Raw genomic sequence first — 26,030 nt, 5'->3', positions numbered from 1 at the left:
ACCAAGCCGGTTCAGCCACGCTCTTCCGTCCTGTAGGCCTTGGAATTTAAGATTTGCAAAATGCGCCCGTCGGCGAAGTCCCTCGTGTGTGGTGAGCACTGGAGCGGCGCGGCCAGCCGGCGCTTTGCCTCCCTGGTGAGTGGCTGCGCCCTGCTCGTCAGGGTCTTCTCTGTGGTGCACAGTGTCCTGCACGTGGACGCGTACCGCTGCGCGGGGGCCCAGGACGCCGTCAGCGTGAGAGACGTCCTCATCAAGGAGGGCTACGCAGAGCTCTCAGAGGAGCCTTATGAGTCCAAGGTACGTGCCTTCATCCTTGTGGGAGTGCGCATGTGTGTGTGTGTGCGTGTGCGCGTGTGCGCGTGTGCGGCGGGGCCGTGGAGAGGCGGGGGCGCACTGTCCTCCCCGCTCGTGGTGGTTGCGGGACCCTTGAAATGCCTGCAGGTTTCTTTGACACGACATTTCGGTGACTGCGTGTTGATTTTGTTGACATTTCCCTTTATTAGGCTATTTTTTTTTAAAGATTTTATTTATTTATTTGGCAGACAGAGATCACAAGCAGGCAGAGATGCAGGCAGAGAGAGAGAGGAGGAAGCAGGCTCCCTGCTGAGCAGAGAGCCCGATGTGGGGCTCGATCCCAGGACCCTGAGATCATGACCTGAGCCGAAGGCAGCGGCTTAACCCACTGAGCCACTCAGGCGCCCCTATTAGGCTATTTTTGTCTTAGAATGAGAATTAGATGTAAAAATGTTCTCTGGGAGTTGTTTTTTCTGAAATGGATTCCAAGACGTAGCTCCTAATGAAAACAATAAGATACTAGTTTCAAGTATTTCAGGTATTTCAAAATGATTTTCAACTCTTCTTTCAAAATCAGTTCTGAAGCCATTTTTTTTGAAGGTTTCAGAGATGCCGCCTGTGAGTCAGATGTCGGAGGCCGTTTATTGTCCTCTGGTTTCTGCTGATAGCGGAGGGTTTAGGGAAACAGGCGGCAGAACAGTAGCCGGAGAGCGGCCGGCCTTTGTGTTTCCGGGCGCGAGGAACCCTTCTGAGATTCCGGTCGTGTTACCTGGTGGAGCCCAAGTTTCATGTGCAGAAAGGTCTTTTTAAGAACTGTTTTTTCACAGTTTCCTGATCACTGAAAGGTAGTGTAAAGGCTGATGAATTGATCCTTTAAAAAAATTTTTTTTTTATTTATTTGAGTGAGAAAGAGAGAGCATACAAGCCTGGCAGGGTAGGGGACGGAGGCAGAGGTAGAAGCAGACTCCCCGGAGAGCAGGGAGCCCTGGGATCATGACCTGAGCTGAAGGCAGACACTTCACTGACCACACCACCCAGGCACTCTGGTGAATAGAGCCTTAAATGAATCCTATCTTATTTCTTTATTTTATTTTATTTTTAAGAAAGATTTTATTTATTTATTTGTCAGAGCGAGCACAGGCAGACAGAGAGGCAGGCAGAGGCAGAGGGAGAATCAGGCTCCCCGCTGAGCAGAGAGCCCGATGCAGGACTCGATCCCAGGATCCTGGAATCATGACCTGAGCCAAAGGCAGCCGCTTAACCAACTGAGCCACCCAGGCGTCCCATTTCTTTATATTTTTTAAAGATTTTATTTACTTATTTGACAGAGCTCACAAGTAGGCAGAGAGGCAGGCAGAGAGAGAGAGACGGGGAGGGAGGCTCCCTGTTGAGCAGAGAGCCCCATGTGGGGCTCCATCCCAGGACTCCCGGATCATGACCTGAGCTGAAGGCAGAGGCTTTGACCCACTGAGTCACCCAGGCGTTTCCTATCTTATTTCTTTAATTTGGATTTTAAAGTGTACTCATTTGGTAAAATTTTCTCCTGACCTTAGTGACCCTAGTAATCAAATAAGAATAAGGTTGTGCCTATAAAATCTTTGATTAGTTTGGAATAAAGTACTTTTAATACTGTTTTTCCTTTAAGCAAAATGAACTTTGTTTATTCTGCTCAGCAAAGCCATGAAGCTCTCAAGGGTCTCTTCCCCACCTCCGCGGAAAACATGGCAGAGCTCTCTGCGTCTTCTCCCGTGAAGGACGATGAGAAGTACCTGATCCGGGTTTTGTTAGAGAGCTTTTCTTCTAATAAACTCGGTACTCCCAACTGCAAGGTAATCGTCAGGGGCCGGTTTAAAATCCAGCTTAAAACTTGAAGTCGTGTTATCTGTATGCTGAGTCATAGCCAGCAGTCAGGATGGGCTTTTCTGTCCTGGGTTGCAGGGCCGGTACTTTTTTCACAGTGGTGCCTCTCTAGTGAGGGGAGGACCTGGGGTCTGGTCTAGAGAAATGCTCAGACTAGTTCTTCTGTTTTAACCAGCCTTTCTCAAGGCAGCCTGTGCTGGTTTGCCCAGGTGGAGGAAGCCGTGTACGGGCTGTCGGGAACCAGGCCCATGTGGAGGCGCCCCAGCGGGCACTGGGGTCGGTGCACTTGCCTGTTTCTGAGAAGAGGCTGCCGCGTGCCCTCCCCCTGGTTGGCGGCTCCGCTCTTGCCACCCTGGCCCGTGGCCCTGTGCTCTTGGGGCTCACTACTCAGTCGGATCAGTCTGATGCAATGAAAAGAATGATACTTCTGCTGAAGTATTGGGGGGATTTCCTTTTTTTGTCCAAACTCTTCCTTAAATGTATCTGTTGAAGAGAGTTACTGAAACAGTTGAAAGAGTCACGCCATCCCAGAAAAGCACCGCAAGGCATGTTTTCCCCACTGCATCTTGAGGATGTTACAACTAACGTGTAGCTGCTTCCTTTTTCAAAGCATGAGCTAACCTTTGGATTTTTAAAATGTACATTAAGTGATCATTTGCCTGTTTGTAACGTGTGTGTGTTTTAATCTACAGGCGCTACTTCATGGGCCTTTTAACCCTTATGAACTGAAGTGTCATAGTTTGACCAGAATATCCAAGTTCAGGTAGGAGTAACTTAGGTTCCCTTTGGATTTCTTTTTTCTCTGCTCCTCTATTTACAAAGTTTAATGGAAACTAATCTTTCTTTATTTTATTTATTATTTTTAAAAAAAGATTTTATTTATTTATTTGACAGAGAATACAAGTAGGCAGAGAGGCAGGCAGAGAGAGAGAGAGAGAGAAGCAGGCTCTGCACTGAGCAGAGAGCCCAATGTGGGGCTCGATCCCAGGACCCTGGGATCATGACCTGGGCCGAAGGCAGAGGCTTTAACCCGCTGAGCCACCCAGGCGCCCCGAAACTAATCTTTCTTTAAATGGTTGCAATGTTTCCTTTTCCAGCTCCTCCTCATTCCTCTCCTAGTTCCAAATCTGAGATACTCTTTCTCTCTAACATGAAAGCCATGCTAAAACATTCTTTTTTTTTTTTTTTTAAAGATTTTACTTATTTGACGGAGATCACAAGTAGGCAGAGAGGCTGGCGGAGGGGGAGTGGGGAGAAGCAGGCTCCCCACTGAGCAGAGAGCCCAATGTGGGGCTCAGTCCCAGGACCCTGAGATCATGACCCGAGCTGAAGGCAGAGGCTTAACCCACTGAGCCACCCAGGCACTCCTGTCTAAGACATTCTTGAGTATTTTCCAACAAGGGCCTTGTTTTTTCTGTCCTTATTGTAATTGTTTTTCATTCGGCACACCTATGAATGCCTGTTGTGTTCTGGAAACAGGGTATGGTGTGAGGGGAACAACAGTGAACAAAATAGACTCAGGGTGACCCCCAAATTGTGTAACCGGTGGGGATGGTGTGCAAGGGAAAATGGGTCCTCAGAAGAAGAATTGATGAGGCTCTTGAACATTATGGAAGGGGCTGTGGGACATTATGAAAGCATCTCGAGGGGCCCCGAGTACACTGGGGCCAGGAAAGGCCATGGAGGTTTCCAGAGGGACCTGAGACGTGCAGAGGAGTTGGCTGTAGTCAGTGAGTGGGGCGGTGAGGCCAGCACGAGGGCGTTCCTCGGCCTGGACCTGGCCTCAGTTAGACTTTGCACTTCAGAATGAGCAGTGAGAGAGGACAGTGGGTGGGGAGCGGAGGGCCGCAGCGCTGTGGCGGACGGGGACAGTCCTCACAGCAAGATCCAGACGTCATCCGAGGACCCTTGGAAAGCCTGACGTGTATTTTATACCATCGCTTCGGCTGCAAGGAAACCCTCCAGGAGTCTCTCGGAGCCCGTCAGAAATGCAGAATCTGGGCCCCTTTGCAGAGAGCCTGCATTTTCCCAAGATCCGCAGGTGGCCCGTAGGCACCTCGAGGCAGGCAGACCCCAGTGAAGAATGAGTCGGGTTTGGGAGGAGAGGTCTCCTCGGGTAGCAGCGTACTTCCGCGGCCGGTCCCTGCTGTCAACCTGGTGGGGACGCCGTGACCGCGCGGCGGCGCCCAGGGCAGGAGGTGCAGAAACAGGCCGCTTTATGGGGTCCACGGTGACGTGTGACTAGGCTCAGTGACGCGGGAAGGGGACGAGTGGAGGCTGCCCTTCCTGCGTGGCGTCTGCTGAGAAGTGCAGGGGTGGGGTGGGTGGCGGCCGCAGGCTCAGGAGCAGGGGCGCGGCCTGGAGGTCAGGGCAGAGGCGGCAGTCTGGGCGCTGTGAGCGCGTGGCCCACGGGAGCCCCGGGAGCAGGAGAGACGAGGGCGGAGGGGGTGGTCGGGACGACGGGGGCCGGCGCCCCGGACACGGGATGTTGGACAGCTTTCGCCTGTGGCGCGCGGCGCCGGCACGTGTGGCGGGGTCTCGGGCGCGTGTGAGCTGGGGGTCGGCCGCGGCTGCCCGTCTCCTGACGCCGCCCCTTGCAGGTGTGTGTGGGTGGAGAAGGAGAGCATCAACTCGGTCATCATCAGCGACGCCCCCGAGGACCTTCACCAGAGGATGCTGGTCGCGGCCTCCCTTTCCGTCAACGCGACCGGTGAGCTGGGGCCGCGCTCGCTCCTCGCCTGCCCTGTCTGCCTCCGTCCCCCGCGCCCCCCCACCCCGCCCCCAGTGCTGGGACGACTCAGCCATGGGGCGGAGGCCACGGGCCTGTGCCCTGTCTGCAGGGCGCTTCTGAGCGCCTTGGCTGATCCGAGTGTAAGAAATGGGCACGTCGCCTTCCCTTTGCACCGGGGGGTGGGGGTTGAGCTCTGGGTCTGATTCCTTCCGTCAGCCCAGCCCGGGTTCTTGGCCCCGGGATGGACCTGAAAGGCCGGCGGGGAGGAGGAGAAGGGAAACCACCAGATGTCCCCGGCAGGGCGAAGCCTGCAGCGTGTGGCCGGGCGGGTGCGCGGAGGGCCTGGGCTCGGACTGGGGTGGGGCATGGGGCTGGGGGCCGCCGCCCCCACCGGGCCGGACTCCGCGAAGGGGACGAGGAGTGTGCAGGGGCGTGCAGCGCTCTGCAGGGTAGAGTCCGTGCCTGACGTCGCCTCTGTTGACCGTCCGACAGGGTCCACCATGCTGCTGAGAGAGACGTCTCTGCTGCCGCACGTGCCCGGCCTCCCGGCTCTCCTCAGTGCGCTGTTTGCACCGGTCATCGAGTTAAGGTTCGTCCGTCCGTCCGTCCAGCCTGTGTGAAGTGCGAACCCGGTGGGAGAAGCGGGCGCGTCTCCGGCTTCCCCCTGAGGGAGAGGAGGCACTTAGGGAGCGCCTGGCCGGGGCCCTGGTGGCCGCTCGCGGAGCTTCCCCGGACTTTGGTGTGGCCGAGGTGGCGTCACTGTCACAGCTGCCCGAAGCAGACAGGGCCGCGTGGGGGCTTGGGGAGCAGCGGGGCCGGAGGAAGAAGGTAAGGAGCTGGGAACGAACAACGCGCAGGTGGCTGTCCTGTCGCTAAGGGGCCGTGAAAGTGGCACTCCGTCGTCTGGCCCCCGGTGTCAGCAGGCTGCCTGTGCATCCCCCTGGCGACGGGAACCGGGCGACGAGAAGGCAGACCGCTGTGCCCGCTGCGGCTCTTCCTGCTGCCCAGACGGAACAGGGACTCGTCCTGAAGGCTTCGGCACAGGGAACTGTGTGAGCGGGAAGAGAGTCCCCGGCAGCCCCGACCGTGGGGACGGCCGCGCCACGGTCTTTCACACTCGGTGCGTGCAGAACAGTTACCCTGGGGAAGCGCCCGCGGGCTTCTGCGGAGGGGCGGCTGCTGTGGAGAAACAAGGTCTGGTCTCCGGGCAGCTCACAGCTCAGCGCGCCTGGCTGGGGCGGCTGGTGGCCGGCGGCCTGGCCCCCGCCTCACTCAGCCCTCTGCGCACCCCTCAGGGTCTGGAGCACGGCCGCTTTTGGTGTAGAAGACGGTTGTGTATGTTCTTTTTTTAGCGCTGAAAAGACTGCTTAGAAAAATCTGGAAAAAGCTGACTGGGAAGAAACCCAATCATTCTTTAAACATTTAGTGTATTTTCAGAATTATTACATAAATTTTTTGTTTTTAGGTTTTTGTCATACTATGTCTTTTCCACAAATACAAGCATTTTCGCATTATGATGTCTTTGTAAATATCCATGAAAATAGAATTTATTAGAATAGAAAGTTTACTAAGTAGAATAAGTAAGTAGAATATTTAGTAAAATATTAAAATGCATCGTATGGCACTGAGTGGACATAAAATGGCTTCTATAGACACTGCCCCGCTTTATTTACGTATGCGTTTGTTTCTGACCTGCTCTTGTCCCGAAGAGATTTAATATGCCTTTAAATGTTGGAATTGCGCTTCTCTCTCATTCTGCAATAATGATGAGTATCTTGACGATATTTATCTTCTGTGTCGTCCCAGGGGAGACAAACTTGTAAAACTAGCCCAGCACGTGAGATTGTGTATCAAGGGAGAAAGCTGCCGTGTGGCTGTAGGGAGGCGACTCAGTGACGGTGTGAATCGCAGCCTCCTGACCAACACTGCTGGCATTGTCCTTGCTTCTCTCCCTGGACTCCAGTCCTGCCGGGACTTTGTTTTGAACACGATCTTCTGGACGGCGTGCGTGACACAGTGTGTTACTTGTAAATCTCCGAAGTGCAAGTGGTTATGTTAGAGACACTCAAAAACTGTGGAAGTATTTGGTATTTAAAATGCCATCTTTCTAGAACAAAAGCCTTCGAGGAGAGGCTTGTGCAGAGACAGTATTAGCGCTTCGCACGTAGCTGGCGCTCTGTGTTCAGTTTGTTGCGTTTAAACGAGCCGGCAGGGGTCGTTTCTGCGATCGCGTGGGTGACACTGAGTGGCCAGACGCGTAGGCTCAGCTTGGTGGTCCCCAGAAGGGGAAGGTAGGGCTGGGGCTTTGTCCTCGCAAGTCTGCTTCTGGGTAGTTGGGTGAGCTTTTTCAAATTTGATGAGTCGGCAGGAGCCATTATTTGAGGAGCTTTGAAGGGAAAGGGGGCCCGCTGTGGGCGTGCTCACTCCTGTCACCAGAGGCCTGGGCCCCAGTGGCCATTCAGGGTAGAGAGGCCCCCATGGCTGCCTCAGCGGCTTTTCCTCCAGGGCGCGGCTGTGGGGTCGCGGTGGGTGGCAGACCGCTGTCCCAGCACAGGGCTGTCCCAGCCCATGGCCTCTGGCCCTGTTCTGTCACTGTCCTGTCAAAAGTGACTGCAATCTGAAGACCGGAAGGCAGGTCCGCCGCCCCAGCGCACTGTCTGCAGAGGCGGGGGCGGGGGGCGGCTTATCTCCAGCAGCAAGCAGAGCCACGAGAGGCCAGGGTCCCGTCTGGCACCTGGGACCACTGGCCGGGCCGGTTGCCGTTCCCTGCCCCTTCTCTGCACCTCTCGCCCCCTCCCTTTGCTTTCTGCCAGCTGGGGGCCCGGGCCTGAGTGGCTCTGCCCTCAAGAAGGGCACGGGTTTCCTGTCACCGTTGCCTCCGGCCGGCCTTTAGCACCCTGGCACTCGGTGGGCTTCAGTTCTCCTGCTCCCGCGGTCCCTTCCCCGACGTGCTTTCTTGAACGTCCACTCGCGTCCGCTCCAGGCTCCCGGTGCTGGTGTCCCCGGTGAGAGGGACACGCTCCATAGTAGTGAGCCTGGCGTCCGCAGGGGGGCAGCGGGGGTCGGGGAGCAGGTGCTGCAAGTCGGCGGCCCTGACGCATCCCTTACCTCCCCACCGGGGTCCTGCCGCCGGGGCTTAGCTCTTGCGGCCGGGGTGGGGCGAGGGCAGCCCTGGGGGTCTCAGTCTGGCTGATCTGGTGCCTTTTCAGGGCAGCGCTCCAGCCCCAGAGGCAAGGGAGGGGGAATCCCCTAAAAGAGTAATCCGCCCCGCTGGGCCAAGCGGCTAGCAACCAGCAGGAGCGGCTTCCGAGGGAGCTCGGGCTTTGTTCCTGTCCATTCCATGTTGGCTGGGCAACAGTTACTCCCAGCAGCCCTTGCGGTGCTGTGCAAGGAGCTCAGACGGGGTCCCCCAGGAACAGCTGGTCCCCGCTCCTTGCCATCTGGGTCTTCAGCAGGAGGCCCTGGCGGCACAGGGGTGAGAGCCCCGCCTGCTCTGTTCACGCTTCTGGTGGTTGACTCCGGCCTGGGGCTGGAGGGCTCCGTTTCTGCCCCCGAGGCTCCCGAGGGCCTCCCTGTCGGGGGTTCTGTGTGGGCTCACCGGGGCCGCCTCCAGCGTGGTGGCTGGGTGCCCAAGGTCTGCGTCCGAGAGAGCTGGGGGGCAGCTGTGTCCTCTTAGGACCAGCCTCAGAAGTGCCCCCGTCCTACCCAGACCGAGGCTGCGGGACCACAGGCCCCACGTGTCTCGGGAAAGTGTCAGCTTGCCATCGTGACAGCGGCGCGTGGGATGGAGCCCCTGACCCCGTCTGTACGGCGTGCCCCCTTCTCTCCGGGGACGTCCTGTCTGAAGTGTTCACGGCGCAGTCACGTGCTGCTCTTTAAAAAAATCTTCATCTAACTCTTGTGTTTTTAAGAAGCCTTAGAATACTTGAGAACAGCGCAGAGGCGCCTTTAAATACTGGGAGCGTGAGGTGATGGGAGTGTGGTAGGAGGGGGCTCTCTCGGGGCTGCTGGGCAGGCCGAGGCAGCGGGTGTGTCTGGCCCGGCTTCAGGCTCGCCACGTGCTGCCAGCCCCGGGGCCAGGGTCTCCCGCCTGGGAGGGTCCCCCGTCTGGGGGGACGAGGGACGGCTGCCGGGAGCTCATGGGCCCGCCGGGGCGGCGGGTGGCTCCCCGCGAGCAGAGTGTGCAGCCTCCAGGGCCGGACAGCGCCCTGCGGGTGCTCGGCGCTCTGATGGCGCCCACCCCACTCGGGCCGTTCCGGGCAGCATCGCAGGGCACGTCCTTCCCGCAGAGCAGCCGCAGCGGGATTTGGAAATTCCGGTAGATTTCTGACGCGTGCAGCTGTCCCTCGACCGACAGAGCTTGCCGATGAGGGGAGGCCGTACCGAGGACCTCGAGTCGGTGGACCCGTACTCTGTAGGTCACGTGTACGTTACACCGCGTTCTTGTGATTAGGTGAGCTCGCGGAAAGAAATATTTTCCCAAGTTTCCAGATTTTTTCTGGTGTATTCATTGAAAAGAATGCACGTATAGCTAGAGCTGCACAGTTTAAACGGGTGTTGTCCAAGGGTCAGCTGAACTCCGTAGATGATTACAATGTAACTGAGCTGTTTCCCACTGACTCACATTGAGGTTTTGAGGAAGTGCATTTCCTCCTTGGCTCACATGGGGAGTGTTCGAGATTATTAGCTTTCAGTGCGGGTGGCTCTTCTGTTGTATTTATTTCAGACCTGATTGTCTGGAGACGTTAGCTCTTCCGAGCACAGCGGTTGTCAGCTTGCGTAAGCTTGAGTTCCTTTACGTAAGTTGTCTCAGAATGAATTAGGTCTCCGGTGTGCCCTGGGCCATATCTTCATGGAACACACACGGATTTTGTTCCGTGATTTTGGCAGTTCTCTGTCACAGTTCAGAATGGGTATGATGAAGGAAGGAGAAATCTGTCTGTGGTCCTAATTACTGCACATGAGTTTCTAGGATCCCCAGGAAAGAATTAAAGCCGGTGCTTGGTTACCTTTGTTGGCTGAAGGTTTAGAGCCAATGAGCAGAGAATTACTGTCCTGCTATGGGTCAGTTCAAGGCTGAATCTTTGGGGACTGTCCTTGTCGATAAGCATTTCTTAGCACGTGTGAGGGGACCTGCGTACACGTCCGTGGCCGGTAGTGAGGTAGGGGCGACGTGGCGTTTTATTGACCAGGCTGAAAGCCGTTGATCTTACTGTTGGTGACCCGGGGCTAGTGTTTCTTTTCTGGAAGGATTTTCTAGAAATTGAAATAAGAGTAAATTATGTTGTGTTAAAAATAACGGGGGAGCATCCTCTTCAGAGAGACACTTGGGTGGCTGTTTTGTAAGGCGCTCTTCTTTCTGGAGCTCTTCTTTGAGTGTAAAGTGGGGTTCTCTTTCATTTTTGTGAAAGTGGAAAAGGAGTTTGTGTGTTTGTGTATGTGTGTCTTTAGGGCTAAGAAGAAAGCTCTATGTTTGCCTGGATTATTTTCATCAAAACTTTATTGATCTAGATTACGGGGGAAAAAGTCTGAGTTGAGAGTCAAAGAAAATTAACAAAATATTTTAGAAGGTGTTAAGTGATGGGCACCTGGGTGGCTCAGTGAGTTAAAGCCTCTGCCTTTGGCTCAGGTCATGATTTTAGGGTCCTGGGATCGAGCCCCTCATTGGGCTCTCTGCTCAGCAGGGAGCCTGCTCCCCCCCCTACCCCGCTGCCTCCCTCTCTGCCTACTTGTGATCTCCTTCTGTCAAATAAATAAATAAAATCTTTTTTAAAAAAGGTATTAAGTGTTAATATCTGTTTACTCATTATATAATTATTTGTTGATCCTGTTCTGGGCTGTGGTGCTGGCATTTAAACTAATGCCTGGGACAGGAGAAGGAGCCTGGGGACAGACGGCTCTAGGGGCATGGCAGAGGGAGGAAGGGTTTCCCCCTGGAGGAGCCTAACTGGCCTATAGCGAAGCCAGAGGGGCTGGAGCCTGGCGCAGGGCTACAGGGGGCAGAGAATGTGATTTGAGGTGACGTGGGGGAGCAAAGCAGAGACTGGACGCTCTGTGGCTCAGAGTAGCTCGGGTTTTGCTCAGAATGCCGCAGGAAACCACCGGAAGCCCTTAATTAAGCAAGGGGTAGGATGATGACTGGAGTTGTTCTGAAAACTAACACTTTACTGTGTGGGAGCCAGACTCGAAGAGGCAGGAGTCAGTGTGGGGGCGATGGGGCCGAACGTGGCCACGTGGGTGCTGGTGAGATGTGGCCCGCAGCCACGGGGGAGACGATCATGGCGGGGGGAGACTTCGGACGCGGAAGTGACGGGACATGGTGCTGGAGGGGAGTGGGCAGGGCTCGGTGTACGGTTGCCGCGGGGTGAGAAGGTGGGACAGTATCTCGTAAGCTTTCATGAAGTGCCAGACGTCTTTCACAGCCGTAAATATGTGTGTGTCACCCTTTCTGCAGAGACCTCACTAATAAGAATTTAACTCATGGGAAGAATTTGAAGGTAGGGAAAAAACTGATGCAGTAAAACATACTTTGTTATCTGACGTAGTGAGAAATGTAGAAACGTAAATGATGGATTAATAAACATATATACTGTCCTTATAGCTGCATATCCTTCAGTATTTCCAGTATGAAAACTGGAGGAGAAAATGCAAAGATGAAATCAGTTGCCGGACTGGGGTCGGCACAGCTCTGGGTGATCGCATTGGCCTGTTCCTGTGATACCAAAGCAGTGGTTTAATCACTTTGAGATAGTAACTCTTTCTAAAAACTTCTCATTTAGGGTCGATCGGGAAGGAAAATGCTATACTGGAGTCCTCTGCGGTTTGGGGTGGAACCCAACTACGGGGGCCCCTATCCTGCCGGAACATGACATCGAGCTAGCCTTTGACGTTCAGCTCAGCGTGGAGGACATCGTGGAGGTAAGGCGTGTGTGTCCATCACGCTGGAGCAGCCGTGTCTCTCCCGTGGTTGGTTTGCACAGGAATTTATTTATTTATTTTAAAAAAGATTAGCTATTTATTTGACAGAGATCACAAGTAGGCAGAAGTAGGCAGAGAGGGAGGGAGAAGCAGGCTCCCTGCTGAGCAGAGAGCCTGATGCGGGGCTCGATCCCAGGACCCTGAGATCATGACCTGAGCCGAAGGCAGAGGCTTTAACCCACTGAGCCACCCAGGCGCCCCAGCACAGCCATTTAACAGTGCAGTGTCAGACACGGCACTCTGCGTACAGACCTGCGCCTCTGGTCCCGGAGGGCCTTGCTCTCTCTTCACCTGCCTATTTCACTTTCCCTTTGGTCTCTGACCGAGATGGTGCTCTAGGAATTTCTCCCTTGGGCTCTCCCAGCACAGTAAGCTTTTCTGGGCAGTGGAAGTAAACCAGAGCAGTGGAAGTAGCACTGCTCTGACTCTCTGTCCAGGTCTCCTGCCCAGTCCAGACCCCCTGCACATCCTTGCTGGGTTGGGGTGGGAGAGGGGAAGTGAAGTCTTGCCCAGCCTCTCCCGGCTCGTGGGTGCGGGGGTGCCTGGTAAGTGGAAGACCCAGCAGCAGTTAGGGTTAAGCACTCAGCAACTTAGGAAGCAGCTTGACAAAGTAATTTTATGGCTTTTGAATCTAATAATGAAAAATTGGGGCTGGTATTCATATGCTTTTATTCTTTTATTTCATTGTTGTGATTCAGCTTTATTGCATGTCACAAAGTGAGAAATAAAGCTGGTCCTCGGCTCATGTAGTTTGAGCAGCACTGCTGCAGAGTGTTCTCAGGAGTTGCACAAAGTAGGTGCGGCGGGCATCGCCGCGTCGGAGGGCGTGGGGAAAAGGCGGCGCCAAGGGCGGCCGTGCTGGCTTGTCTCCCAGAGGCCACAGGTCCGAGCACGGGGTGGCTTCTGGGTTCCTGACTCCGCTCTTTCACTTGCTGGTACTTTTGGCTTAAAGATGTAAATGTAAAATATTACTGTAAAGGGGCGCCTGGGTGGCTCAGTGGGTTAAGCCGCTGCCTTCGGCTCAGGTCATGATCTCAGGGTCCTGGGATCGAGTCCCGCGTCGGGCTCTCTGCTCAGCAGGGAGCCTGCTTCCTCCTCTCTCTCTGCCTGCCTCTCCATCTACTTGTGATTTCTCTCTGTCAAATAAATAAATAAAATCTTTAAAAAAATATTACTGTAAAATGTAAAACGAGAAAACTTCAGGAAGAAAATACAGGAGAAAATGCATATGGTCTTGGGTTTGACGGTGAGTGTGGAAGCAGCACCAGAAGCGTGGTCTGTTAGAGAAAAAACCGGGAAGCCAGACCTGGTGAGAATTAAAAACTTGGGGCGCCTGGGTGGCTCAGTGGGTTAAGCCGCTGCCTTCGGCTCAGGTCATGATCTCAGGGTCCTGGGACCGAGTCCCGCATCGGGCTCTCTGCTCAGCAGGGAGCCTGCTTCCTCCTCTCTCTCTCTGCCTGCTTGTGATCTCTCTCTGTCAAATAAATAAATAAAATCTTTAAAAAAAAAAAAAAGAATTAAAAACTTGGCTCTGCCCAAGAGCCTGCTAAGAGGATGGGAGGGATGCGCTGCTCACAGGAGAAAACACTTGCTGGTCATTTATGTGATGAAGGACTTTTGTCCATAATACGTAAGGAAGTCTGAAGACCTGGTCATTTAAAAAAGTAACTAAATGAAACTCTGGACAGCAGTGAACATGAGGAGATGCTCAACGTCCTGTTGATTAGGAAATGCAAATCAAGACCACGAGGACAGTCCTGTGTGTGCCTGTTCCAGCAGCTTCGATCTGGAACCTGACAGTAATGGATGCTGGCAAGCATGTGAGGCAGTGGGGACTCTGCCCGGTGCTGGGGGGTAGGCAGAGCGCAGCTTCTGTTTTGGAAGACAAGATTCGTAGAAGTTGAATGCATCTACCATGAGGTCCAAGAGTCCCACGTGTGAGGGTTTATCCAAGAGATCAGAACAGTTACATGCACATGACGTCTACAGGTGAATGTTGATGGCTTCACTCGTAATTCGTACTTGCTGGAGACTGGGAGCGATCGAGAGGTCTCAAAAGGGGATGCTTAGAGGCCATGTGCGCTAGCCACGCAAGGCAGCAGAAAAGCAGGAGCAGTGATTCGAGTGAGTCTTAAATGCCTGCCTCCGTGGGAGAGAAGCCAGGACTCGGAGGCCACATGCTGTATGGTCCCGTTCACATGACACACTCTGGGGAAGGCTGGCCCGTAGGACAGCGAGCAGACTGGTGCTTCTTGTCTTGTGCCCTTGAGCAGGGAGGGCTGCTCTGTGACTTGCTCGGGTGCTGGGTACATGACCCCACGCGCTGGCCAACCCACAGACCAGTCCCCATGCAGGAGGGGTGCTAAGGTACCCGATGGAGACAGACACACAGACGTTGGGCCATTGCACTGAGGAGGAAAAGATCTTTGGAAATTGTACAGCTGCCGCCAGAAGCAGCTGCGCGTAAGCTCTGTCCCCACCGTGGTCCAGCGCCCTCGCTCTGCAGCTGCTGTCCGTGGTGCTGGGGCTGAACCGGCCAGGGCCCGCACGTGGGAGCCAGTCCCGGGAGCAGTTGCAGACTGGACAGGAGGGCTGGAGTGGACCTCGGGGCACGGCATGAGCCTGGCAGTCATCCGTATGAATTCCTGTTTAACTTACACAGGCACACATGTGTATCATGTATGTACGTGATGGCTTCACATACAGACATCTGTCACCAAGCTGTGTGAGGGCCTAGGAGCCGCAACCCCATTAGCCTTGAACAGACCTGATACCCAGACTGTGTTTCTGATAGGATTTACCAGTGAAAGGAACCAGGGCTCCTTGGAAAAATGGCTTTCTCTAGGGTTGGAGCAGGGGGAGCAGTGGAGGAGCCTTGGAGCTCCCAGAAAACTAAAAGTAACGTCAGAGGGATGTGGGGCCGGCTGAGAGCTCGTGCTGGCCAGAGCCGGGACCGTTTGCTTTAGTGTCAGACCGTAACTCAGTGTCCGGTGACTGTCGGTCGTCTACATGCGCACAAGGATAGAAATGACTCAATAAACAAATGAGGAGACATGCCTGTAGACACTGCTCCAGGGAGCAGAGCTTAATCTGCCCGCGACGCCACCTGGAGGGTGGCCTGGACTCACCACCATGCTTCCTAGCAGACGAGGAGGGGCCTTGAAGGGGGAGAGTCGGTGGACGCCACCTCAGCTGGGTGCTCGAGGTCTGCGTCACAGTCCTCTGTCATGGTGGTGGCACCCATGCCTTGGTGTGATGCGGTGGGAAAGTACCTCCCCTCCGGGGGCTTCTCCCCAAAACCCATCACCTCAGTCTAACCATGGGAAAGCGTCGCACACACCCAAACTGGGGACATCCCATGAAAGACCTGCCCGGAAGTCCTTAGAGAACCGTCAAGTTCTGAAGAACAAGGAAGGCTGAGAGAGTGCTCTCGATCAGAGGCCCTGGGAAGTCCTGGCGCGGGAGCAGGGCAGTGCCCTGGGTCAGCCGGGAGCGGAGCAGGGACGTGCCGGGAAGCCGGGCCGTCCACACGCAGCCTGGGCTTCTCAGCGAGACGCTTGTGCTGGGCGTGCGAGCGCCCCCTGGCTGGGCGGGGGCAGCTTCGCTGTCCGGCGCGGCTTTGCAGCGACGCTGCGGATCTCCGCTGGCCAGGGTGGAGTTTGCTTACTGGGACAGAGACTCACAAAACGTGGCTTGTCTTACCTCTGCGGCGAGCTACTCCCGGGGCTTCAGCAGAAACGTTGCGAAGCGAGAGGAGTGTGTATGGCACAGGTGGGTTTGAACCGTGTGACCCCACGAGTTAAATGAGGGTGATTAGACTGAACACTCTGAACCTTTCTTGCCGATTTTTATTTCTTTGTTCAGTTACTACAGTTTCTCAGATTAGGGGAGTGGTTATTGGTGTTGTTTGTGTTTTATTTTATTATATTTTATTTATTTTTAAAGTCTTTATTTATTTGACAGACAGAGATCACAGGTAGGCAGAGAGGCAGACAGAGAGAGAGGAGGAAGCAGGCTGCCTCCTGAGCAGAGAGCCCGACGTGGGGCTCGATCCCAGGACCCTGAGCTGAAGGCAGAGGCTTAACCCACTGAGCCACCCAGGCGCCCCATTATTTGTGTTTTAATAATTTTCTCCAGAAACCGTATCGATGATAGTCATAAGAATGTGAACACTGGGGGCATCTGGGTGGCCCCGTTGGTTGAGCATCTGACTTGATTTTGGCTCAGGTCACGCACGATCTTGGGGTCCTGGGATCGAGCCCCATGCTGGGCTCCGAGTCTGCCTGAGATTCTCGGTCTCCTTCTCCCTCTGCACCTCCCCCTGCTTACTTGTTCACGTGTGCGCATGCGTTGTCTCTCAAATAAAATCTTTAAGGAATGAGTGTGAACAGCTTTGAATGCTTACGAATTACTTAAATGTAGAATGAAATTCAGTTACTTGCAACCGCATGATATTTGTGCCGCCGTTTGTTTACAGATTAATATTCTCAGGGCTGCTATCAACAAGCTGGTATGTGATGGGCCAAATGGGTCGAAGTTCCTTGGGCCAGAAAGAATTGCACAGTTACAGGATAATGCTCGTCAGAAACTTCTAGGGTAAGTTGTACCCTTTCTGTAAAGGTATTAAATATCCGAAGCTGCCTTAGCAATTGTGAGAAAGGCTAACTTCAGTTCTCTCTCTTCAGTTCTGTACATGGAAGTGTTTTTCTGTGAACTTTGCCCCGAAGTTTGAGAACCGGCCTGCGCTCAGGCCATCTCAGGGTAGTTGCCCGAGGCATGGGCTCCCAGGTCCGAAACAATGCTAGAAAACACGAAGCGTCCTTATAAAGCTGAAAGAAATCCACCCAGAATGTCCATGGGAAGGTGTGGAATGTCCCCAGCGGGTCAGGTGCCCCGTCCCCAGCACGGCTTGAGTCCTGGCAGCCCCGGAGCCTGCCTCGGGCAAGCAGGGACAGCGACCGATGCTCCTTTTCAGCTCCTTAGAGCCCGGTCAGCAGGAGAGACCACGTCCGGGCGAGGTAGGCCTTCCGCAGGGGGTTTCGCATCACAGTTCGGTGACGGTAGTAAGCAGGTTTGTAGAGCTGTGCCGACCCTGACCGCCCGCCACTCCGTCCTACATTTCGTCCGCCTCAGAAGTTCACGCAGGTGTTTTGAAACTGAGTTGTGATGGTCGTACAGCGCCCGTTCACCCAGACTCCTGAGTTCTGTACTTAAAGTTGATTCATTTGATAGTAATAAGTGACGTCTCAACAAAGGTGTTTTTTTAAAGATTTGTTAGAGTGCGTGAGCAGGGAGAGAGCGGAGGCAGAGGGGGAAGCAGGCCTCCCCGTCGAGCAGGGAGCCTGATGCGGGACTCGATCCCGGAACCCCAGGATCATGACCTGAGCTGAAGGCAGATGCTTAACCCACTGAGCCACCCAGGCGCCCCAGAAAGGCTGTTTTAAAAAAACTGAAGTTATTCCTGCCGAGCCGGAGGCACCCCCCGTTCCCGCCGCCAGTGACTGTGGCTCTGCGCTGGGTCTCCCAGGATTTGCCTTCCCTGAAAACCTGCTGTGAGTGGCGTCGAGGTGGTTTAATCTGGCTTCCCTCACTTAGCGTAGCCTGTTCGCGGCGTGTCCGCGTGGTAGCATGTTCTGTTCCCTTGCGGCGTGACACTCCGGTGTCTGTCCTTGCCAGTGGGTGAGGCGTGTGGGTGTCGCCGGTTTGGGCGCTGCTGAGGGGCGCTCCCGCGGGCCGTCCGTGGCCTCTGGGTGAACACGGATTTTCAGCTCTCTGGGGTAGAGATCTGGGGGTGACCCTGGGAGGTCGTCTGATGAGTCCATGTTAATTCCTTAAGGAACAGCCAGTCTGTCGTTCGCGCGTCTGCCCTGTCACGTCCCCGCCAGCAGTCTGTGGCGCCCCCGGCACACCGCGTCCTGCCAGCACGCGCCGCCGTCCGCGCACGTGTCCACCGGCTGCCAAAGGCGTGGTGCTCGCTGTGGTTCTAGTTTGCGTTTCTTAGTGACTGATGACAGAGAGCGTCTCTTTATGTTAACTCATTGTGTCTTTTGGGGTGAAATATTTGTTTTAATCTTTAACCTGTTTTTAAGTCGAGTTGTCTCATCACTGAGTTATGGAAGCGTGCGTTCTGGCTGGAGGCTCCTCCGGCTGTGCCGTTGGTGGGTCTTGTCCCGGAGGTTCGCCCTCACTGTCTTACTGGTGTCCCCTGAAGAACATGGTGTTTAATTTGGACGGCATCTGCTTGTCTTCTTTAAAAAACGGATTATGCTTTTGGTGTTATATCTGAAAAATCTTTGCGAAGCCTGAGGTCATAGAAGTTTTCTGCTCTTTTCCCCTTTAACACTCATATTTGCTTGGTGTGTTTGGGTTTTGGTCTGTTTTGAGATTTCACTTGTGTGGTGTAGATGTGAAAATCTAAGTTCATTTTGTCACAGATGAACTCGTTATACAGCCCATCGGCTGGGAAGCCGCACTCTCCCCTGCTGACCTGCTTTGGCACCTGTGGCCACAAATGTCGTAGAGGTTTATTTCTCGACTTTCTGTTTTGTTCTGCTTATGTCTGTCTTTTTAAAAAAAAAGATTATTTATGTGATAGAGATCACAAGTAGGCAGAGAGAGAAGCTGAACCCACGGAGCCCCCCAGGCCCCCCTGTTTATGTCTGTCTTATGCCAACAGTGTACTGTCTGGATTGCTGTAGTTTTATGGCAAGTCTTGGAGTTGGTTCATATTAATCTTCCTGTTTTGTTCTTGTTTTTTTTCAAAATTATGCATACTATTCTAGATCATTTTCATACACATTTTTCTTTATTTTTTTTAATTTCTAAGTAATCCCTGTATCACACGTGGTGCGCAAACTCAACAACCCCAAGACTAAGAGCTCTGCGTCCCACTACTGAGCCAGCCGGGACCTCCACATCCGTTTCAGGACCAGCTTGTTAGTCTACAGCTGGCCTTCTGAACCTGTCGTAGGGATTTTGCTGGATCCACTGCCAGCTGGGTGAGAATTAGCAGCTTAGCCGTGCTGACTTGTGCGCTCCATGAAGAGGGCTTGCTTGGTAGTTCTCTGTTCACTTTTCTTCTTCACTTGTTTTTATCGTTTTCAACGTGCAGATCTTGGACTGTTGTAAATTATTTCTAAATATTTTAGTCTTTTGGATCTTATTGTGAATGAAATTATTTTATTTTTGGCTTGTTTGTTGCTAGAAATGAGGAACTGATTTTCATGTGCTGATCTGTGTCCTGAGACCTGACCAAGCTGGTTTATCAGTACTGGTAGTTTCTGTAGATTCTCTGGGGTCTCTCTCTCATGCACGGATCGTATCTGGGAGTGAGGCAGGCTTTCTCCTTCCTCACCGACCCGTGTGCTCCTCACTTCTCTCCTGCTCCGTACTGGCTGGAGCTCGTGGCGCGCTGGGCACGGAGACGTGGCGGAACCTTGCTCTTGTGCGGGTCTTGGCCACTCGCTAGGAGGGGGTTGGCTGCGGCTGGACATTGCATTTTGCCAAATATATTTTCTGTCCTTGAGGTAATCACATTTGTTTTCTTTATTTTCATCCAATTTATATGGTATATTTTATTACTTGCTTTTGGGGTGTTCAAACTAGCCTTAGTTTCCGTTTTGAATTCCACATGGTGTGTAATCTCTTGACAGACTCGTAAACGGTTTGCAGCATAGTTTTGTTAAAGGGTTTCCCATCTGTGCTCATGAGGGTGGGTGGTTTGTCTTGTGATGTCTTTGGTTTGGTATCAGGGTGAAACTGGCTTCCAGGAACGCGTTTTAAATATTTGACAGGATTTTCCAGTGAAGCGATCTGAGCCGGGACTTTGCTTTGCGAGGGAAATTTTTAGTTACTAAATGAATTTCTTGTGTTTAGGTCTATTCAGATCTTCTATTTCTTTTTAAGTCAGTTTCGGTAGTTTATGTCTTTTAGGGATTTGTTCATTTGAATTGACTAGTTCATTTACAGAAAGTTGTTGAGAACCTTCTTTTGTAATCCTTTTCTTTTTCTGAAGGTTTACTTTTAGAGAGAGCGGGTGTGCGTGTGCATGCGTGGGGGAGGGAGAGTCTCAAGCAGACCCCCTGCTGAGCAGGGGTTCCCGACCCGGGGCTCCCTCCCACCACCCCGAGACCCTGATCGGATCCAAAATCTTAACACTTGGCCGTGCAGCCGACGGAGCCACCCAGGCGCCCCCAGACGGATGTCTGTCTGTATTAGGGCGCTGCCTCCCGGCTCTGCTGTCTCAGGCCTGCCGCTGTGGTGTGCTGTAAGGGCGTTTCCGTTTCAGTAATTGTGCTTTTCAACTCTACAATTTCTCTTCCAGGTTTTTCTTTTATGTAGGTTTTAATTCTTAATGCGGTTATCTCTGAGTCGTTGCCATATTTTCCCGTATTCAGAAGTGGTTCGCTTGAATTCTTTGTGTGTACTCACGGTGGCGGCGCTGAAGTCTTGCCTGCTAAACCCACATTCGGGCCTGCTCAGCTGCTTTTGGCTGCTTTTTTCCCCTGGGTGTGGGTCATACATTCCTACTTCTTGCAAACTGACTCACAGTTTTTTGCTGAAAAGTGCCCATTTTATTTTTTTACTTTTCAAAATTTTTTTAGTATCCGGGGTAGAATGTAGTGTTTCATGAGTCTCCTGGAACACCCAGCGCTCGTTCCGTGAAGCGCCCCCTTAATGCCTGCCACCCTGCCGCCCCTTTCCATTCCCCTCACCTGCAGCAGCCCTCGGTTTCTTCGAGTTCAGTGTCCCTTATGGTTTGCCTCCCTCTCTGGTTTCATTTTTCCCTCCCTCCCCCTTTGTTATATGTTCTGGTTCTTACATTCCGTACGTGAGTGGGACCTCATGATAGATGTCTTTCTCCGATTGACTTATTTTGCTCAGCACATTACCCTCCAGTTCCATCCACGTCGATGTAAATGCTAAGTATTCATTCTTCCTGGCGACTGATAGTCCCTCGTATACATGGACCACAGCGTCTTTGTCCATTCACCGTCGACGGACATTCCGGCTCTTTCCTTCCACGGTCTGGCTGTTGTGGACGTTGCTGCTCTAAAGATTGGGGTGCACGTGCCCCTTCGGATCGCTGTGTTGTGTTCTTTGAGTAAGTACCCAGTAGTGTGATTGCTGGGCCGTACGGTGGCTCTGGTTTCACTTCTTGACGAACCTCCGAGCTGGTCTCCAGAGCGGCTGCTCCAGCTGGAACCGGCCGTGCGCCAGGGTCCCCGTTCCCCGCATCCTCGCCGACACCGGTCGTCTCCCGAGTTGTTAACTTTGCCATTCTGGCTGGTGTGAGGTGAGCTCTCACTGTGGTGCGGATTTGCGTTTCCCTGATGCCGAGACATGCTGAGCGCTTATCCGTGCGTCTGTTGGCCACTGGATGTCTTTTCTGGAGGAGCGTCTGTCTGCTCGTGTCTCCTGTTTCTGGGATGTCGCGGAGTAGTGTAGGGACCGAGCCCCGTTCGGGCTCCGCAGGGCAGGCTTCCCGCCGTGTTGTGAGGCCATCGAAGCCTGCGTTCTGTTTCTGTTTCAGTTCTCCTGTCTGTGTTCAGCCTGGCTCACTGGGAGTCGTCCCTGTGTGTGCGTCGCGCAGTGCTCAGAGGGTGATTAGTCAGACGTGCGCTGAGTCCCTAAGCCTTCAAGCTCCTGTCCTCCGCCGGGACATGCATGTGTGGCTTGGGGAAAGCAGCCACAGTTCAGACAATTTTGGACTCTTGCCAGTTTTTACTTCCCCCAGGACTCTGCTGTGCGCACCCCCCGCCTGGGCACCCCGGGCGGCTTGGCTGGCTCAGGGCCGTCTGAGTCTGGGCTGCCTGTGTGTGGCCTGCTAGCTGCCAGGGGATGTGTCGGGGGCCTGTGTGGACCTCTGGTACTCCCATTCCCAAACCTCCCTCTTGGGCTCTGAGATTGTCTGTTGGTCTGCTCTGTGCCCAAGCAGGACCGGGACCTAAGGCTGGCAGAGCTGTGGGCTTTTTTCCTTTCTTTCTGACCAGGTTTACTATTTCTGCTGCTGGGGCTGCCGGACGGAGCATTTCTCTCGGCACCTGATCAAGTGAGCTCAGTCTGGCCGTCAGGGCGCTGGGGTCCGAGGCTGAGCCGGTGGGTGGGAGGAGCTAGGCCCCCGCCGGAGCCGCAGCCCCACACTGCTGTGCTTACCCGCGTTCGGGAGCGCTCTGTGAATGAATGCTTAACCTACTTGTTCGCGGTGGGCTTCAAATGTTTGGGGGTTTGTGGGTTTTGGACAATTTTGTCAAATTTTACAGCTATTTGGGGGTGTGAGATTTCCAGACTTTGTTCTGTCATTGCTGGGAGGCTCTACTGCTCTGTGCCTTTCATGGCGTTTCCACCTGACACGGGTGTCTAGGAGTAGAAGAGGGGACACACCGAGGTCCCCTCCGGCAGCCGTGTGTGGGACGGGCCGCGCTGTTGCTGTGGAGGCGTGGGGGGACATGGGTTGGTCTTCTGCATCTCCTGCGCAGACAGGGGGTGAAAGTGCTCCCTGGTCATAACTGCGTAAATCTTGACCTTTTAAAAACTTACTGCAGTTATAATTATGGATTTAGATCTCTTTTTAGGGGGCCTGGGTGGCTCGGTCAGTTAAGCGTCTGCCTTCAGCTCAGGTCATGCTCCCAGGGTCCTGGGATCGAGTCCCGCGTCGGGCTCCCTGCTCAGCGGGGAGCCTGCTTCCCTCTCTCTCTGCCTGCTGCTTCCCCTGTTCGTGTGCTCGCTCGCTCTCTTTTACAAAAATAAATAACTTTTTTTTAAATGATAGTGTTTTCAGTTACTGACGCATAATCACGATGATTTCTTTTTTATTTTTATAATTTTAGTTTGTTCTGTCAGTTGAAGCCAAGACCGAGAGTTGTCCCTAAGTGGCATGAAAAGCCGTATGAGTGGAATCAGGTGAGTGAGAAATAGCACCACGGGGAGCCCCTTGGAGCGACGGGCTTGGCAGGTGCAGAGCTGGGATTGTGGCAAGTCCCGAGGGCATAGAAGGGGACAGGCAGAGTGGGTGGCTCTTTGGTTCCTGGGTGGCTGTGTCTGGATGCTGTGCTCTCTCTGAGGCCCGGGCGACAGTCCTGCCTCTTTGGTGGAAGCAGCGGGAGCGTCCGGGTGAGCCGTCCGGGCACGTCGGTGCTGCCCCGGGCTGCTCGGGCTCTCCGTGCACCGCGGCCGAGGTGGCTTCGCCGGCAGACGCCATCTTCTCCTGCTTCCGGCACATCCGGGCCCGGATCTGGTGGGAGCCCCCTTCCCAGCTCGGAGACACGTGCCCTCATGCCGTGTCCTCATGTGGTGGAGAGAGGGATCTCTCCCTCATGGCTCTTCTGAGAAGGACTCGAAGCCCATCGTGGGGGCCTCCGCCTTGTGACCTTATGTAACCCCACTCGCCCCCCAAAGGCCCCATCTCCAGACACCGTTACAGTGGTGATGAGAGCTTCAGCCTATGGATTCGGGGTGTGGGTCAGTCCACAGCACTGGGGAAGGAGGGCAGGGCCCATCTGGGGCGCCTGGACATTTCCACGCCAAGTTTTGGAAGCAGTAACATTTAACTCAAGGGGCAGGACCCTAAGGGAGGGGCTTCCCGCTTTAGTTCTAGAGCCAAGGGTGTTTTTCATAAATAAGCCAGTTGCAGTAGAAGTGAGATGATGCCCCTGGGGCTGCTATTTTCCCGTCCTGAGCCCAGAGGAAGCTCTCCTTCTGTGTGCGTGTGACCGGGGTCCCTCCTTAGAGCGCTCAGGACCGGACCCTGGAGCCTGCTCCCCGTGTCACAGGGCTCTGTCTGGGCGACACCAGGGGCGCCCGCCGCCTCTCCTGTGGGCTCTGTGAGAACAGAACTTTATTTTGTGGTTGACGTGATTTGGAAAACGTACACGTATTTAACGAAGTCGCAGTTCCTGCGTACACAGGAAGGGTGTGTGCGTGCGACCTTCGAGTGAAGGTCACTGTATTGTTAAAGGAGAGTTGTCAGACGTACAGTAGTCAGTGCTAGAGAGAAGGGCAGCACTCTGGAAATACGCTTGGAGACTGGTAGACTCCTGACTCCTGTCCTACATGTCCGTGTGTCTGTGTCTAATTTTATTCACTCGTTTACTTATTTTACTTGATGTCCGTAAGGGTCCATTTTCTAGAAGGGTCCGACTGGTCCTTTTGTCTGTCCCCAGGTTGATCCAAAGCTGGTCATGGAGCAGGCTGACCGGGAGAGTGGCCGAGGGAAGAACACCTTTCTCTACCAGCTCCACAAACTGGTTGTTCTCAGCACCTAGGTTCCTCCCGAAGGCACCGAGGCCCGCCGCACACACAGTTTTGGATGAAGCCTCCCCCTGCAGACTGGCTTTTCTCGGCATCTGAATGTTACAGTCTTGGCCCGCTGCATCCGAGAGGTCTTCTGCACCCTTCTTCTCTTCCTGCGTGGATGGCAGCTGGAGAGTGGTGTTTCTGTTCAGGTGGGAAGGATTGGAAAGTCTGGTCTTTCCTAGAAACAGAAAATCACTGTGTTGAAGATTTTGGGGAAAACTGAACGAAGACTTTGTGTGGCAGACGAGCTCTGTTTTGCTTTAACTCTACTCAGGTAACCATAGGTAGCTGAGCACGTAAGGTTCCGGTATGTGCTAGTGTGTTCTGTTTGTCACGGTGGGACGGGGGAACCGTGACCCCCAAACCCCAGTTTACCACAGTGGAGAGCCGTGTGTTTCTCAGAACCATGTGGCGGTTTCTAATTTTTTTTTCCGTGTGGGAAAATATTTAATTTTGGTAAAACTAGTTTTGTATATTTCAGATTTTTATCTATGTTATAATTCTAAGTCTAAATTCTGGAAATCTGATTACCTGGCAACTAGTACGTTTATGTTAAAGCAATAAAAGCTTTAGACTAAGTGTCTGTTTCTGGCAGTTTTTAGTCTAGGAGATTACCATGTATCTCGCTCTAAAGCTTCAGGATTTAGAGAACTGACCAAGAGGAGTGCAGGCCTGTTTGTGAGAGTGAACTCCCGTCGGGGTCGGGGTCGGGGTCGGGGTTGCCTAAGAACGGCAGCAACCATGAAGCCCACAGGAGGAGATGCCTGCCGGCTCGCGTGGGTGTCGGGGTGCTGCCTTGGGGGTCCGCAGGGGCGCGTGGAAGCGTGAGCAAAGCGGTCCGCCTCGGCCAGCGGGCTCCAGCTGGGCGGTTGGAAGCGTGTGAGAAAATCCGAAGAGCGTGTGTGCCGGGGCCCGTGGGAGCCTCCGGGCTGGGGGGCCAGCGCGGTGTGTGTGTCACAGTGAGCCGTCGTGACCTGCCTCGCGCTGTCGCCCGTGTCTCCCTTGTGCCTGGTTCTTGCTGAGCTGTGCGCTGAGGAGGTGCAGGTGGGGCGTCCCGGGAATGCGCTGCCCCGCTGCGGCCGGGGGTGAGCTCTCCGCGATGCCCGCGAGCGGTCGCGGGTCTGTCCGGCTCGACGGTCGGCGCTCCGCCTGTCTTTCCAGCGGCGGCTCGTGGGGAAGGACGCGGGGTGTTGCATCGGCCGTCTTCACGGGCCGGGGCCTGCGGCGGGCGCGGGGCGAGCCGGGTGGGGTCCCTGTGCTTCCTGCGTGTTTGCGGTCCCGTTCGGTGAGGGGAAGGCGCTCACCAGTGCTGGGCGGCTGGCCTTGAGCAAACCCAGCTCCTTTGTTTCTCTGGGTCTGACCCTTAAAGGAAACCATTCCGGCTCTTCTTTTTTTGGTCTGGAGTTGCCTGCATTTTGCTAAGTCTTATGTTAAGTCGATCCGGATTCTCGATTCCGCCGTAGTCGCGGTTGACTTGGTGCCGGGCCCGGTGCGGGCCGAACGCTTTGCGCGCTCCCGTCCCTGCTTGCGCTCCGCCGTGCGGCCGCGTCCACACTGCTGGGTCCCGTCGCCACAAGAGCGAGCTCGGGCGCACGACCGCCTGCCAGAGCCAGTAGCACACTTGATCACCTCTCTTCCCCTCAGGGCCTGAAGTTGCTCTTCACCCGCACGTGTCTCTGGTCCTGTGGTGTTTTTAGAGTTTTTATTTAAATTCCAGCTAGTTAATGTGCGGTGTGATGCCGGATTCGGGGGACAGTACACGACCCCGCCGTTCCGAACGCCAGCGGGCGCTCACCTCGCGTGCACCCCCATCCGCCCCCCGCCCCCCACGTCCTGTCTGCCGACCGTCGGTGTGTTCTCTGTGGTTAAGAGT

At 54.2% G+C, this 26,030-nt stretch overlaps 1 protein-coding gene across 1 annotated transcript in view; it reads left to right on the top strand.

The window, feature by feature from the left end:
* Nucleotides 1–24,241, top strand: part of TDRD9 (tudor domain containing 9) — a 103,946-nt gene extending 79,705 nt beyond the window's left edge. The window contains exons 28-36 of the mRNA XM_044229768.1: nt 37–297; nt 1,968–2,123; nt 2,847–2,917; nt 4,755–4,864; nt 5,378–5,474; nt 11,665–11,803; nt 16,341–16,459; nt 22,693–22,765; nt 24,025–24,241. Coding sequence (XP_044085703.1) covers nt 37–297; nt 1,968–2,123; nt 2,847–2,917; nt 4,755–4,864; nt 5,378–5,474; nt 11,665–11,803; nt 16,341–16,459; nt 22,693–22,765; nt 24,025–24,126 — 1,128 coding nt within the window. The 3' untranslated portion in view covers nt 24,127–24,241. The remainder of the gene's footprint in view (nt 1–36; nt 298–1,967; nt 2,124–2,846; nt 2,918–4,754; nt 4,865–5,377; nt 5,475–11,664; nt 11,804–16,340; nt 16,460–22,692; nt 22,766–24,024) is intronic.
* The last annotated feature ends 1,789 nt before the right edge of the window (nt 24,242–26,030 follow it).

This window comes from Neovison vison, chromosome 13 (genome assembly GCF_020171115.1).
Source record: "Neovison vison isolate M4711 chromosome 13, ASM_NN_V1, whole genome shotgun sequence".
Taxonomy (NCBI): Eukaryota; Metazoa; Chordata; class Mammalia; order Carnivora; family Mustelidae; genus Neogale; species Neogale vison.
This window is presented reverse-complemented; position numbering and strand designations above follow the sequence as displayed.